Source organism: Harpia harpyja, chromosome Z (genome assembly GCF_026419915.1).
Source record: "Harpia harpyja isolate bHarHar1 chromosome Z, bHarHar1 primary haplotype, whole genome shotgun sequence".
Classification (NCBI taxonomy): domain Eukaryota; kingdom Metazoa; phylum Chordata; class Aves; order Accipitriformes; family Accipitridae; genus Harpia; species Harpia harpyja.
In genome coordinates, this window is record NC_068969.1 from 104,166,068 (window position 1) to 104,181,790 (window position 15,723).

The 15,723-nt window shown below is 39.7% G+C and overlaps 1 protein-coding gene across 4 annotated transcripts in view; it reads right to left on the reverse strand.

Moving 5' to 3' along the window:
* Positions 1-15,723, reverse strand: part of RAI14 (retinoic acid induced 14) — an 89,746-nt gene that overhangs the window by 69,191 nt on the left and 4,832 nt on the right. For 3 of the 4 annotated variants that reach the window (XM_052777101.1, XM_052777100.1, XM_052777096.1), the window contains exons 1-2: positions 10,283-10,367; positions 619-874 (exon numbers count right to left, since the gene is read on the reverse strand). In XM_052777101.1, coding sequence (XP_052633061.1) covers positions 619-696 — 78 coding nt within the window. In that variant the 5' untranslated portion in view covers positions 697-874; positions 10,283-10,367. Of the gene's footprint in view, positions 1-618; positions 875-10,282; positions 10,375-15,723 lie in introns of those variants that run through there. The other variant, XM_052777097.1, reaches the window with a different exon arrangement.

Below are 15,723 nucleotides of genomic sequence, written 5' to 3' on the forward strand. Positions count from 1 at the left end.
TCTTCAAACAAATCCCCTCATCTCCCATTAAAAGGGTTGTGTACAGATTTATAATTTCAAATCTGACTGCATTACTACACAATGTCTTTCCCCCTTTTGTGCATGTTGACAAGAAGCAACGAAGGCAAAACAACTGAAGACATGAATCTGACAGCGCACTAGCTTCTCCTCACTGACCTACCACATAGCTTTTCTTAATGATTAATAAAGTGCTTGTGCATGATCCAGCTCCCTCCACTTTCAAAATGCAGCAATCTGTCTGCAACTGAGGTGTGCAATAAAATTGCTCAGAAGCAGTGCATTGACTAGCACTCCATAAGCTCATGCTCTTGCTTAGTTCCTGGAAGATCCCCAAGTTCACCTACATCTCAAGTGGTACATTTCACTTAGACTTCCTATATATCTATAAATTATACATCTGAAATACACATCAAAAGGGCAAGGTCACTGAGAGGTTGTCATTGTTCTTATTGAACAGAATCACGCCATATCATAAACAATCACCCTCCAAAGCAAAAAAGGGGGAAAAAAACCCACAAGCAAAGCCCAATGCACTCTAGACCCTAAAAAGAAGGCACTGTTGGATAACCTGCCAATCTGAGCATCCTCAATAGCCACCTGTATTTCTATGCTAGACTCAGGGGAAATCCATGCCTCACTGCAGCCCCACCATATGCTTCCATGGAGCCAGCACATTTTGGTTTTGGTTCTTGATTCAAAGCTCAGGCAAGCAGACTGAAGTCTTTCTTCTGACTTCAAAGGGCACTGTTTCAGTCTCTGGATAAGCAGACAGGTTACCCAAGTTTATAAGATTCTTAAGAGGCTGCCACCACACACAGCAAAGAAGCAAAGATGAAAGAAAAGAGGTATGCACCTGTGAAAAGAGCAGAATAGGTATGTCAGACACATACATATGCATTGGTAACCACATTATTTGCAAAGTTATTAAAAAACCTTTGCTTCTATCATCATCATCAAGTCAATGCAAGTGTTCTGGACAGTTAACTGTATATTTCATCTGAGATATGCACATGCAGCATCTGGGGAATGAGACTCCTCAGACAGCTGTAGAGCAGTAAATTTAGCTTGAGTTTCAGATTATGTTTTGCTAGTTGTATTATGTCACCTCTCAAAATCCAAATAGTATAAAGTAGCACTAGTGTTAGGCATTACACCGGAACAGCACTTAAAGAGGTTCCTACCTCAAAATACTTCAAGGTAAAGTATAAAGTCCACATAACAAGCAAAATACAGGAAGAGAAGAGTACCTGTGGTAACAATACCTGTGAATATAAGCTGTGAGTCTAAGAGATTGAGACATCCTGCAGCTGTAGTTAAGACATGCAACCATGATAGCTTTTGCCAGCACAAAGTTAACAGTATTTTTAAAAGCTTAAGGCTGCAACTACTTCTAGATAGTTTAAGTCTAGAAGTAGGAAAAATAGCTCATTAAATAGCTTTTCACATGTCAGAGTAACTACAAGTCACTAGTAACTAGTCAAGGCAGCTATACTACTAATATATGGGCAAGGACACCACAGCTTTTCCTGTGGCTAAGCCTCAAGGTTTTTCAGGCAGCTATGAGCCTAGAATAAGATGCCTCTAATTTTTTAAGAGCGCTTTGTATCTTTCAACATGACTGCAAGCTTCCTCCATGATATGTTTCAAGATATTAATCTTTATACAGAATCACAGAATGGTCAAGTTTGGAAGATAGTCTAGTCCATCTTCCCTGCTCAAAGGAGGGGGAGTTGCAAAGGGAGCAACTGTAGCAGGTTGCTCAGAGCCTTGCCAGTCAGGTTTTGACTATTTACACAACCAAATTACAGTCGAGTATGAATGACCATAAATTCTTAGCCTCATGTCAATTCCCAGTAAAGTGATACGTTTAAAAGTCTGTAAAATTTCACAAGTTCATTAGAGTAGGATCATCTGTTAACAAAACTTGAGCAGTTATTCGTAAAGCACTTGTACCACTGAGCTATAGCATACACACAAACTGTCCTAACAGTAAGACAGACACTGTGGTATTATAGCTTTTTCTCACTAGCAAAAGAACTCTGTTAGCTTTCAGCCTTCCATTCATCCCAGTTCTGTGTTTTTCTGTACACAGATCTGCAGTTTTTAAACACTCCCTTAACCACTGTAGCTAACACAAAGTGGTCAAGCCCAAACATCACCCATCAACCTCACCTTGCCCAACCTGCCTTCAGCCAACAGAAAGCACCTCCTTACAGCTGTGTTGAAAAGAATAGAGCAACTTTATTACACAGTAATACAGGAAGGCCTCTTCATCCTCATTCCTTCTATCTGCCTGCCCCATGCACTGCTTCAGTAACCTGACCTTTGAACAAGAAAGGGTACCTTCAATGAAGTGCTGAAAGTTCAACTGTCACAATTCTCCCTAAACACAACATGGTATTTCCTGGGAAAAATGGCCACAGAAACCTCATTCTCCTCTACGCTTAAGTTTCATGGATCTTCAGAATATGCATGGCATGAACGTCAAGAAGATGCAAGCGTGGCAGGCAAAGGAGCAGAAAAGGGCTTGACATATCCCTAATGCTGGGCATTTGCCTGGACTACATGCAATCAGAACAGCTTTTTGAAGAATAGGACTAGAAAATATTGCTGGAATAAGGCAAATAATACATCTATTTCAGCTCAATTAATGCCTTAATGTTTGTTGTCTGCTCACACCATTCATAGGCTCCCAAAATATAAGCATAGGATGAAAAGGCTCAAATCTCCAATAAAATAAAATGTATGGGTGTTATATTCTTTAGATAATACTACGGCACCTATTCACAGCAAATTGTTTTTTGTTCTTAGAAAAGACAACAGTCTTAAAACACAAAGACTGGATCATTCATTAAATCCTCTCCTTTACATGAGTTTTAACTGACAACTTTGACAGCTGGACAGAATTTTTTTTTTTTTTTTTTTTAAATCAGATTAGGCACAAGTAGTGCCAAAAAGGAAGAGAGGATATAGTGTACTACAGTAAGAACACACAGACTGCTCATTTATCATATTTTTAATTTACTTTACTTTACATTTAAATCTTACTAGAGATAAACAAATAAATGAAAAAATTATAATTGCTTTTTTCCAACTCTTCCAAACTCAGACCTTTGAACTTTCGTGCTCTGTCTAAAGGGACACAAAAGACATGTTTCTACACAACAAAGATTCCTTTCTTGTTACCAATATGTTTTAAAATACTTTTTCCAGTTTGTATATGCCAATTTGCCTTTCTTCTTCCTACTCACCCCCACTTCATTCTGCTTCATTTTAGTATTTTATTTAGTAATGGACTGTCAACAAATTGGCTAGCTTCACATTGTGGTTCTTCCACACTTATCTACTACAATTTTGAATATTGCTGTCCATAACACTACAGGGTTTAACTCCATTTAAAACAATTTTACAATGGGAGGATTCCTCTTCATCTTTGCAAATGTTTTACATACATTCCTTTTAATGCAGGATCACAGAAGGATGACCAAACCAGCCATCTTGGCATGATCAGAACACAGATGCAAAGTGTTCTGCTTGCCAGGCACCACTCAGGCCTGCAGGGCAGACCAGTGTTTGTGGCCAAGCAGTGACTAATCAATGTTTCCTTTCACACAGCCTCCAACCCTTCCTCCAGCTGTAGATGGGTGAGCAAGCAAGAAGTCTGGGATAACAAAGTTGACAGGCCTGGGCAGGCAGCACCTGGGAAAAGGACATCTTTCCCTTTCACCAACCTATATTTACATAAGAATCATTAGCCCCATGTCATTCTGTGTTGGTAAGAATATGACTCTAGGGCCAATAATAATGTCAGATATTATTCCTCACCTAATTTGGGGCACAAGTATGGGTGGAGGTGGAAGTCAAAAGGAAAGCCATGCAGGAGCTGCATGTCATTTCCTTAGGGCAGTGGTTCTGGGACAAACAGGTGTGGAAGGCAGAGCCCAGATGAGCACCATGTGCTACCAGCAGGACAGAGAAACTGCAAGTGGCTGAGTGAGGTCAGCCCTGCAGGTTTGACCTGACACTCATTCATCCCCAAAGCTGCTTCTGACTTCAAACACAGGGTTTAATAGCATTGCACTTGCTACACAACTACATCATAAGAGTGGCTGATTAGGACTGCAACTGTCCATGATCAACCCAATCTGTGAATGAACACCACACACTTAGCAGACATGGGACTAGCACCAGACAGAGGAATCATGAATTTGTAACAGACAATGACATTTTATTACAGACTGACAAAGACTGGCTGGGAACCCAACCAAGATGTTCCTTGCTATACTCCTGACTACAATCCTGTTTCAGGAAATAACTATGTGTTTATTCAAAGTAAGCCAACTCCAGCCCAGGTTCCTCTACTATAATTCCAAACACAACACAGTTCTCATTTAACCTATTCCCTTTCCTTTCTGTCCCAACCATTTGGAGATGCTGCAGGTTGTTTCTAGAATATCTGCAAGTTACCTAGCCTCAAACACTCTGCCAAAGCTACACACTTTCCCATCCAGAGACAACTGATCAGCAGGCATCCCACAAGGGCCCAGTTATTCCTTCTCACAGAACCGTTACCAAAACAGTAACTCTGACCCTACAGCTTCAACCGTCCCTCCTTTCCCCTCCCTTTCAGACCTTTTCTTTTCCATTCTGTTTTCCCCTACCCTTATCTATCAGTCTTTACCTTCTCCTCCATTACGTTTTCCTTCCACCATTAAAAGAGATGCTACATAACTTATGGGCTGGTATTGGTTCCCTCACAGAGGGCTCAAGTGCACCAGAATTACAGTTCACCTGAATAAGGTAATTTTAGAAGTACTCTGAGAACATTCTTATCATCAATAATGAAGAACATACACTACTTGATGGCAAGAGGTTCACACTGAACTGACTGCCACAGGCAGCAGGTCTTCCTCTACATACTGTAGGACTCGGAATATATTTAACTTCTTTTCTGCACAAAGCATTTAAGCTTTGGCTGGGAGAGCAAGCTGACTAGAGCAGAGCCTTATGCTGTTCAGAACTGGAGGCTTGAAGCCAAATAGCTCCAGAGCAGAAAAAGAGGTGGAAGGTAGAACCCTTGACTCCTGACAGAGGGAGGGAGAAGCAGGAGCCACAGCACTTGTTTCAAGAAGGAGAGAAGGCTAAATCCTCCTTTCCCAAGAAGAGGTGGTTGAGGACATCTATACATTCCAGAGATCAAGTCCTCCCCTACATACTGTATAGTGGAATCAAAAATTATTACTGAAGAACACAGTAAACTGAGGGAAAGCTACAATACTGATGATGTGTTTCAGGCTGATTTAATTCAACACCCAATAAAAGAAGGGCACCTGAATAAAAGCAAGTTTCAGTAGTTCATTTTCTAAGTAATCGGGTAAAGTGGTCAGACAACATTGCTATTTCACTTTTTAGCCAGAGTGAACTCTGTATGTGGAGGTTTTTTTGGTCACAATTACCCTGAAAGAAAGTAGTACATATATAGAGTGGATAGTGCAATTTTCAACAAACCAATGCTCCTTTTTAGGTTAAATGTAGCTTTCAGTGGATAAAAGAATTTAAGGGCTGTTTAAAGGAGATCCTGCTTTATTATTTTTAAAGTTGCCCCACCCAAGGTTTGTTTGCCCACACATTCAGTCCAGAGCACATGGGAACACAGTGATTTCAATGGAATTTATCTGAGCAATCTTTCCATTCCAGACCCCCATGTAGCTTTTTATACTTTAAAAACTGTTGAATGGGAGCCTACTACTTAGAACATTGGGCATTAAAAAGAAGTGCCAAGCCTTAATTAGCATAGTGTCTAGATTAAGACTGAGATTTTATATTACAACATACCTAACTGCCTCATCATTTTGAGATTTATGGAACACTGACCACACCACAGGCGAAAAAGCAGAAATTTTCATAGGAACTGCAAACTTTTCAACCCCTGCATGATAGTACAACAAATAGACATTTCCAGAAATACCAGAAGTTAGAGCTGGTGATTAGCATTGGGAAATCCCAGCCTGTCTTGGCTGTGCTTCTGACAATAGCTACTTTTCCTCCTGAACTGCACAGTCAATTTTCAATTTTAAAAGACACTCTACTATTTTAATTATTCAGTATTGGAGATATTTGGAAACAAATCCCAATTCTTATCTTCATCTTATCCAGGCAACAAGCTAGCAATTGGAAGAAAATTGGTCCGTTGTCAAATTGCAAGACATGTTTTTCAGCTGATCTTCAATACTCACAGAGAACAGCCCTCAAACTTTTCACCTACAGATGTAAGTCAGAGACTGAAAACAATCCAATACATCACAGCCTTCACACAACATGCCTTTTTTAGAGCAATCAAGAACACAGTTAAAAACAAGTCTACTTCAACAGATCACTTAGGTTCCTACATCTTAGTATCAAAGAGCTAGATATTTAAATGTGTGTAGGTGCCTAAAAATGTTGATGAGCATCTTGTCATACTTAAGAATCAGACAAAACATGTTTAGACAGGCTTGATATCTTTGCACATTTGAAAATCCACTTGGCCTTCATCTGCCTGTTTAAGATTCTAGATGCTTTTGAAGTCAGGCCACAAACCGACTAGTTACTACAGAAAACGCTGCAACCTCAAATATTAATAAGAGGCCTAATAAGACATCAGTAGCACTGTTTTTGTTTTAATTGGATTATTTCAATCTCTGCTTTTCCAAGCAGAAACAGTGAAGAACTTCTGTCTTACTGGGTAGAGAAGTTCATTCTCTATTGCGTGAATAAACTACAGTCAGTCTATAAACAAATTCAAACTCTGAAGCGATAGCTCCCAATATTATTACACCAACTTTTTCAAGTGTCACATGGAATAGTCTTGCAACAATTAAAATGGTCATCCTTTTACATTATCAGCTTAGGTGTTACTAATAGTATGTTTTGAGTTTGATAATGAGGAACAAGAGGTGAAGAAAGAATGGAGAAAATAACAGCAGAATTCTTCTCAGGCAGAAGAGACTAGTTGCTTTGTCAAGACATAAGTGCAATTTCTGTTGTTTTGTCTACAGACTCTTGAAGTGTACACATCCACTACTTAGCTTCCAGTCTCAGCATTTGCTCCCACCTAGGCATCCTGGTCACAACTTTCTAGTCTACAAGCATCCTCCTGTAACTACGCATTACACTTCAACAATACTCATTTGTGACAGAGCAATAAATCTCATTCCTCCACTCCAAATCCACACGTTCACATGGCAACAGTCACCCCCAGGAAGAATTTTACAGCGATTATGTGTGTCAAGGAAAAAAGATTCTCCACTTAATAGAGCTGCCTGCACACACACAGAGTGAGTCAAGTTAGGTACAGGGGAGTTGAGCAGCAAAAGCATGAAGTGAGGAGTCACTCTCCCATCTAAGAAGAGTCATGCTCCCATCGCTCACCTGTGGGCTGTTATCGATTCTGCTAAATATCGGAATTAGTAGCCTTATTTACATGTGTGTTCCTGCAACTCCTTTGCTAGCATGCCCACCCCTGTGCTTTTTAGGCCAATAATTTCAGGGTATGATTTGACACTACAGCTAAGCCAAGCAACAGCTGCAGAAAAGAGATGTTCTGCTGCTCCTCCTGCTTTCACCATTCCTCTCAGGGCTGACCCTGCAGTGAGACAGAGCCGGGAGTCAACCAGCTAAAACTCACCCCACAAAGTCATCTTCCATCACTTTATGTCCCTGAACTGGCTCACTGCAGGGTCAGATACCCTCAAAACCAGAAAGGCAGAGATGAAAGAAGAGGGAGCAGGGACATCTCTTTTGAAAGCAGCAAGACTGGTATAGCTACAGCACCAAAGCAGAGCCCTGCAGGAGGGATGCAGAGACATACGCATGAATATCAGCAGTTCTGCCCACTTTCAATTCAGCCACTCCAGAATAGCCTAGAGAGCTTTAATACTTCAGGGAAGTTTCCTACATGGCCTTCATTCCAGCATACAGTTTTATGTTATCAGCCTTACTGCTGGAAAAGTCTTTGTGTAATTCCTGTTTCTCACACACACCTTGAAGACTTACTCCTACTCCTCCCGCTCTTACTATATTTTTATGCTAACAGTGAGGCTAAAGAGAAGGGTACCATTCCTTCCCCCAAGACACCTTCAGTTCTACAAAATAAGACATTAAAGACTTCCTCCAGAAAGAAACATGAGGGAGGCAGGATGAGAAAAAGAGTCCTTCCATCCCTGCTGATTTACCCTTATCCCCAATCCAAAAGCAGTTACCACATCTTATAAATTGAGATACAAATAAGACTAATTCCAATTAAAACCACCTCCTCTTCCTCCTCCTCCTCCTCACAAATTATAGTTAAGGGCAGCTTCTGGAAACTAAAGAGAAGGATAATATTCCTTGCTTATCTTGCACAAAATATAGAATGGTTCCTGTTGGCTGTTTTGAATTATGCCCTTAAGGTTTGGCTTCAAAACAGAGGAAACTAGACTGTCATGGATTTAGACTGCTGGGCTCTTAGAGCTGCATATCTAAATTTTAGGTATCTGAAAAATCCTTTGTGGTCAACTTTGTCTCCAGCCAGCAGACAGCAGTAGTATCAAAACAGCAATTACTTTCAGACTCTACTTGGGTTTGGGGAGAGGCGTGAGCGAGTTATCAGGGATAGATAAGCAAGGAATAAGTGAACCAGTACAATTTATAACAGTGGGTGGACTAGCTACAGCAAGATCTTGTTACATCACGCACGTCACTTAGCCTTTGCTCTAGAGCAGCAGCCCAGCCAACTAGCATAAAAGCGTGAATGAAGTCATCCTAACACACAGGCACACCTAACTTCCGTAATACCAAGTGTGTTCATATATTAGCCAAAGGACTGTTCTCATTACTGAAGCAAATGCCTATAAAAAGTTTTACTGGTGTAGGTGAACTCAAAATAGCAATTGCAGCTACTTGTTGCAACACGAGCAACAATGACTGACCACAGAATTCTACCAGTTCTAAATTGAATGGCATATTCAGTTAGATGAGACACCAGAGACTTGTGACGTTATTTTTATTTGTTATGAAGTGGCACAAGACACTGTGCCACTGGCTGATTCAGTCTGGCGACTAGCAAAAGCCAAACACTGCTTAAGAAGTTAAAAGTGTTTCCCTCTGCTCCCAAAGGTTGGTTGACATATTTACCTCATTTCTAGAGGTAATCTTTTTAGAAAAAGCTCTTGCTAAACTGGAGGGGTAGAGCATCCACCAGTGCTGCTGCTAAGAAGCCAATACAGCAGCTGCACCAAATGCTAACCTGTAGCTCAAAAAACTTTTGAAGCAGTAATCAGCACATCTGCAGATTACACCACAGCATCATTTCTACCTTCTTCACAGCTACTGAAGTGCATTACAAGCCAACTGAAGACACCACTCTAAAGATGGTCTCATGGCATACCATGACATCAAAGCACAGCCTGTACTACTCCTGAACATCAAAACTTAATAAGCTCCATTTTCCTAAAACTTAAGCATCTTCACCAAACATGGCTGCTCTAGGACCCTGTGTCAATCTGGCCATGACAAACAACAATGTATCACTTCTTTCAAAGCAGCACACAAATTTAGGATGAAGGATGGAACATCACATTTTTCACAGATCATGGAGATGATCTCCACTGCTACTACTACTACTAGCAAGAGGCAATATATGATGTGCAGCCTAATGTCTCTCTAAATGCAGTTCTGAAGAGTCTCCTGTAGGACCTCCATATTTATGTCTGTCATCCTCACTGCTCGGGCCTCATATCCACCTCTCCTGTAGTGCTAGAACTGATAAGCCACAGCTGGTCTAATTGCACAGCTAGTTCCTGTGTTCCTGCTGACAAAGAAACCCTGCCACAGACTGAGGAGACATTTTGTTAAGCACTCAAACACCACACTGATAAGAATGGTATTATGCTTAGACAGAAATATGATTGGGTAGAAAAGTCTTTACTAGGCTTAATCCTATACCTGGCACAAAGTTTCGATCTGGGCACCAGCACAATCTAACAGAAGCTCTGCAGACCCCACGCATATGTGCATGATTCAGTTATGGGGAGCAAGGTAGTGAAATACTATTAGTTTGCATAACAGAGAATTAAAATTCGAATAGAAACAGCCTACTCCATACTGTATTCAGCTGTTGCCTTTGTGCTTGGAAAAAGGTTTTCTTCTCTGTAATTCATTAACCTACAACCTTATCAAGGTGGGAGTGAAGAACTTGTTTCCAGCATGGAAACCAGCAGTCAAACTGAGCAGAAATACTTACGTCACTTTTCCTGAACTTTGCTTTTAAGCTCTTCATGCTGATCACATCCAACCTTCCAAACCTTTGAGGAGCTTTTTATCCCTCTTCAATATCTAAACAGGAAAGAAAGAAAAATAAGATTCCAACTTGATACCATTCAGTTCACTGGCAGCCAAGTCTGAATTTAATTTGCATACCTATATCACCCTTTGAGGATTTAGCCCTCAAGCTCTAAAAAAGATTAACAGCTAGCTAAGGGAAACTTTCTGCTTCTCCAAACTTAAAAGCAAGCCTAAGTCTGACCACAGAAGAATAGAGCAAATCTTTACCAAAACCTCAAGTGTGTATCATGTTATACTAGCTACCTCCCGACATAATTAGATCACCAACATGTTCATACATGTAGCAGCTTTCTGTGCCCACTGCCTATTTTAACATTATCATCAGGGCAGTCATTTGTAAAGTGGGAAAAGCAGAAATAAACATTCAAAGCTATTCATTAAAACTTCACTATCCTACAACCATGGGTCTGCACTAGGTAGCAGAGGTACCACCACTACTGTAAGTGCAAATCTAACCACTAACCAAATTCAAAATTATACTTAAACCATGCATGACACATACTATGACAGCTCAACACAACATAGCAGATAGAACCATCTGAGCAAGAACAGAGGTTATCACTGAAAGAATTGTTTTATGCTCTTCCCCATAAGAAACTGTATGTGTATTCTTGGAGCCATAGTGCACTGCCAAATTAAAAGCAGCTATCACAAACAGTCATGTTCCCCCCTCCTCCCTTTCAAGTGAAGAAAAGCAGCAGTTGCACAAACATATACAACTAGCATTACAGACAAGATGCAAGCTCTCACCAGGGAACAGGGAGCCAGTGCCTAAAGCAAAGTTTCCTACAGAAAGCTTCAATATACAACATATTACCAATCCAAGACAAATGTAATGGCGAACAGCATGTTAAAGTAGCATGACAATGTGCTTTTTCCTAGAGCACAACAGGAAAACTTAATGAAAAAGCAACATACATCTGGACCGGGCAAAGCCATCTATGCAAAAATGTTCCAAATTTCTAGTTTTACAGTATGCTCACTGGAATAGCCAGTCACTCTCATCTACAAGTTTTAGCTGCTATACAGATTCCTTCTGAAGGAACAGTTTAAAGTAAAGGATGTTCAGCTGTATAAACTTCCTCCCTCCACCCTAGAAAAAAAAGGAGAAAAAATATTACGAGTCTAGTCAGATAAATAAATAACTGAAATGAGGACTGGAGCATAAATTCGAATAGGTCATGCAGGGTCACTAATGTTTCACATCACTCTTCAGAAACAGTAGATTACAGTTTGATAAGCAAAGTGAGATTCAATTGTTTCATAAAAGAAAGTCTCATTATTATGAAGCAAGTTGCTATGTTCTACATGATCCCTCTACTATGAGTTTTAAAATGCAACTACACAGTATACTCTTGGTAGAATATATATGAATGCTTCCACAAAATACAACGCTAAGTACCACTCAGAAATAGTGATTAGTGCTAAGTAAACACATCATTTAGTTCAACCTGGTATTTATCTGACAGCCATTTAAGACAAACACATTTCTTCAAAAAACCCCAAACAAACAAGAAATCCCATATGCTACATACACACAAATACATTTCCCACAGAACACACACTTCCAGTAGGTAATCTGGATGGGGTAATTCTGTAGGCTGTTAGAATATCATTAAATCTAATTAAATGACTCTAAGTCTAATTAAACAGTCATTTTAAAGTCATACGAGATTCCTGACTGCTTTCAGGTATATGATCGAGGGGTTTCACTTGAAGTTCTTGCTTTTCATCTGAAGGAGAATGGGCTTCTGGCATTTCTAGTTCTTTAGCATGCAAAAGGAAAAGGAAAAAAAAATTGCAGAAGCTTTTCACTCCCTGGCTTAAGTGACAATTTCTTAGCTTTTTCCTGAGCTGAATGGAGTATTTGTAATATAGTAACAAAAAATAAAGGGGAAAAAAAAAAAAGCGAGTTTCAAACAATCCAAAAGAAGGAATTATTTTAGGTTGCTCTGAGAGAAGTATACCACTTCATTTCTGCTACGGCTCCTCAAACTTTGGAGAAAGTGTTTAAATTGCACAACTGTCATAACCTGCACTGGAAAGGAGCCTGAACCTCAGCAAGAGCCCAATAATCTCCTAAATCATTCTCTAGCAACACCAAGGATGATGAGCATTGCAAAGACCAGAAATGACAGGGTACAGACAAGACAAATACCATTACACTTATCTGGCCTTCTTCACATACCACACCAGCAAAAAAAGAAAGAAAAAGAAATTTGAAAGAAAGAAAGAAAAAGAAATTTGAAAGAAAGATAGAAAAAGAAATTTGAAAGAAAGATAGAAAAAGAAATTTGAAAGAAAGATAGAAAAAGAAATTTGAAAGAAAGATAGAAAAAGAAATTTGAAAGAAAGATAGAAACAGAGAACAAAACCCCAAACTGTTTTTAAAACTTTTGGGAAAAAACAAAACAAAACCACAACTTAAAGGAACTTTAAAATCTGAGAAACATCATACAATATCCCACAAAATCCAAAACTTAATAAGATTTTTTATTTTAAAACTTAAACATGTTTGACAAAAAAAAAAAAAAAGGTAAACAGTTTAATTAGACCAGTGAATAAAATATAAAGAAATCCTGTGCATGGGGAATTGAAAACAAGAAATCTTTCCTCACATACAGATTGCCAAAAAATTGCCTGCTATAGGCTGTCTTTCTGCCTCCCACTCCCTCAGCATTTTTGGCTCCCATGAACAAAAGATGTTGTAGCTCCCATGGAAGATAAAGTACTCAACTACAAGGCTATGGGGGAGATGACAACTCCTTGTAAGTATAGGCACAGAACAGCTGCAAAGCTGGACTCTCTTCTCTGAGGAACCTGTAACAGATGCTAGTTAAGAAGCTTTGCTAGCTCTCCTAATATGCTACTTTTCCCCATTTTGAGGAAGGAAGGGAGGTGAGCTGTGTTTCTGTTGGAAGCCAACTTATTTTTCCCACAGGATACTTCACCTCTTGCGTAAGTGCATTTTATACATTGACTATGAAACTCAAGTCCTCAGCATAGTTAAAAAAGCATGCACAAGCACACAAAAACAGCATTCCCAAGTTTAGCATATGTCACATCTGTATTTTCTCCATAAGAGGTAGTTAAACACAAACATTAAGATTAGAGCTTGTGCATCATAATGGCCATAATCCTTCAGCTGTAGAGATAAAAACCCATGAAACGGTGAGGGCTCTCTTTTCTTGGCACTGTTTAAAGGAGGAAGTCACCTCTCAAAGGGTGTAATTATTGGAATTGATGCAAAAAGAGGTCAGCATCCTCATTTAGCAGAGCTTTATGACAACTGTTCATTTGCCAGAGGGGGGATAAAGGAAGTACCATTAATACACTCCTGTTTTACAAGATAGGAAACGACTACTAGAAATTCACTAGGGAGCATCAAGACACTTCAAAACAATATTTCTGCAATGAATCACAGGTATTAACAAGAAGCAATCTCTACTAATAGTGGCATTTCTCCGCTTTCAGAACAAATGCGATAATAAATACTGAGCGCTGTCATTTTGTAGCTGCAGCAAGTTAGCAGTAGAGAAGCGCTTAACTCCAGGGATTCTCAACAGCTAATGCTGATCACATGCTTTTAACCATTAGCTCCAAAACTAAATATCTAGTCCTCTATCTCATCCTCCCTTCAGCTTAATGTTAAGAAATGGTTTTCTGGAATACAAGCCACAGAAAACATCTTTTGGTTGGTGGTAAACCTATCTAGTTAAGAGACATTAAAGTGATGGTAATCTTTGGCCTCAATAATTTCATTGAAACTCTATTTTAATACACAATACAATCTTTAGGTTTAAATGCAGGAGACAGATTAGGATAATCTTCCCCACTGATTTACAGTGAGATTTGTGCAAACCACAGTAAAAAACAACACTAACATACTAGTTTTGTTTCATTAAATGGTATTAAAATCAGAGCAAGGCCTTTCAAACAATGTTACAATTAACTCCTTGAATGGCCAAACATCAAGTGATGCAACAGTAAAACAGCCTCAGTTTTACTAAGTAAAACTACAAGTTTACAGTAAAACCACACACTATGCATACTGTTCATGCCAGTGACAGTTACCCTTTACTGATAAGTGCTGAATTCAATTAATTTAGGTGTCAAAAATCTTGCACCTCTTTTAGAACACCCTGAGAAGCCTCCATCTGAGACAGTGCTCTTCTCCAGCAAAGCATGATTCATGTCATCAACTAACTTCCCCTTCCCCTCCCAAAAATACTTCAAAAAATTTTTTAACCTTGTGAGGTTACAGAAAAGAACTAGAGACTCCATGCAAGATCTGACAAAGAGAAGGAAAAAAAAAAAAAAACAAGAAAGAAAGAAAAAAGGGTCTGGAAGAATACCATTGCCACCATACACTCACATCTCCTTTGTGTGAATACACCTGTGCTCACAGGGGAAGATAAGGGACCCCAGAAGTATCTTCTCTCAAAGCACACCACCACCATTTATTCTCTGGATGATCACTTTCTAAATCACAAGCCCTGCTCTGACCCAGAAGCACAAGCCTTTGCGGCAGCCAGCACTGCAGAGCAGCCAGAGGCATCCACACTACTAGCATCTCTTCTGCTGCCCACCTTCAGTACCCAACTTCTCAAACACTTCACATGCCTGAGCTCCCCTGACCTACTATCCCATACCAAGAACATGCCCAAACCCGAGCTTCTCCTTAGCATTGCCAAAGCCACAGGACCACCTGGAGGCATTAGCCATTGCCCAGCCTCTTTGGTTGTTCATACATAAATGCAGTAAGCCCACACCGTCCTAAAAAAATCCACTCAACGTTTCATCTCTGACTACCTTCTCATTTCCACCCAGCTGAGCATATTATCCTATTTCTTAGGCCAAAGCCTAGAAGCATGTATGATGTCACCAAAAGCAATGGGAACATTTCCCCACTCTTTATCAGCACAGCTTAGTTTTTCCATCTTGAGTAACCCATCCTCCTATCGTAAGAAAAGTCAAATGGGACTGAATTTTTTTAAACTTAATGTCACCTATAAAGACAAATAATTCTTGCCGTGTTTAATGTACTATTACTTACTAATGAAAACACGCTGAAAAATGCACTGAGAAGCCCAAGCACTACACAAGAGTGGGAGGGATTTATACGCTGTTAATCCCACTCTAAATAGAACTGAACATCAGAGATAGCAAGGGCCTTGGGTAACTTAGTACAATCCCTCTATGTGTTCACAAATCACTAGCAAGGATGTGCTGAACTGTACAAATTTAAGCATTTGAGCCTGAAAGTTAGAGCTCCACAGATATTGCATCACCAACAAATCTACAGCTATTGCTCCTTCCTCCAGAACACTTTGCATCAAC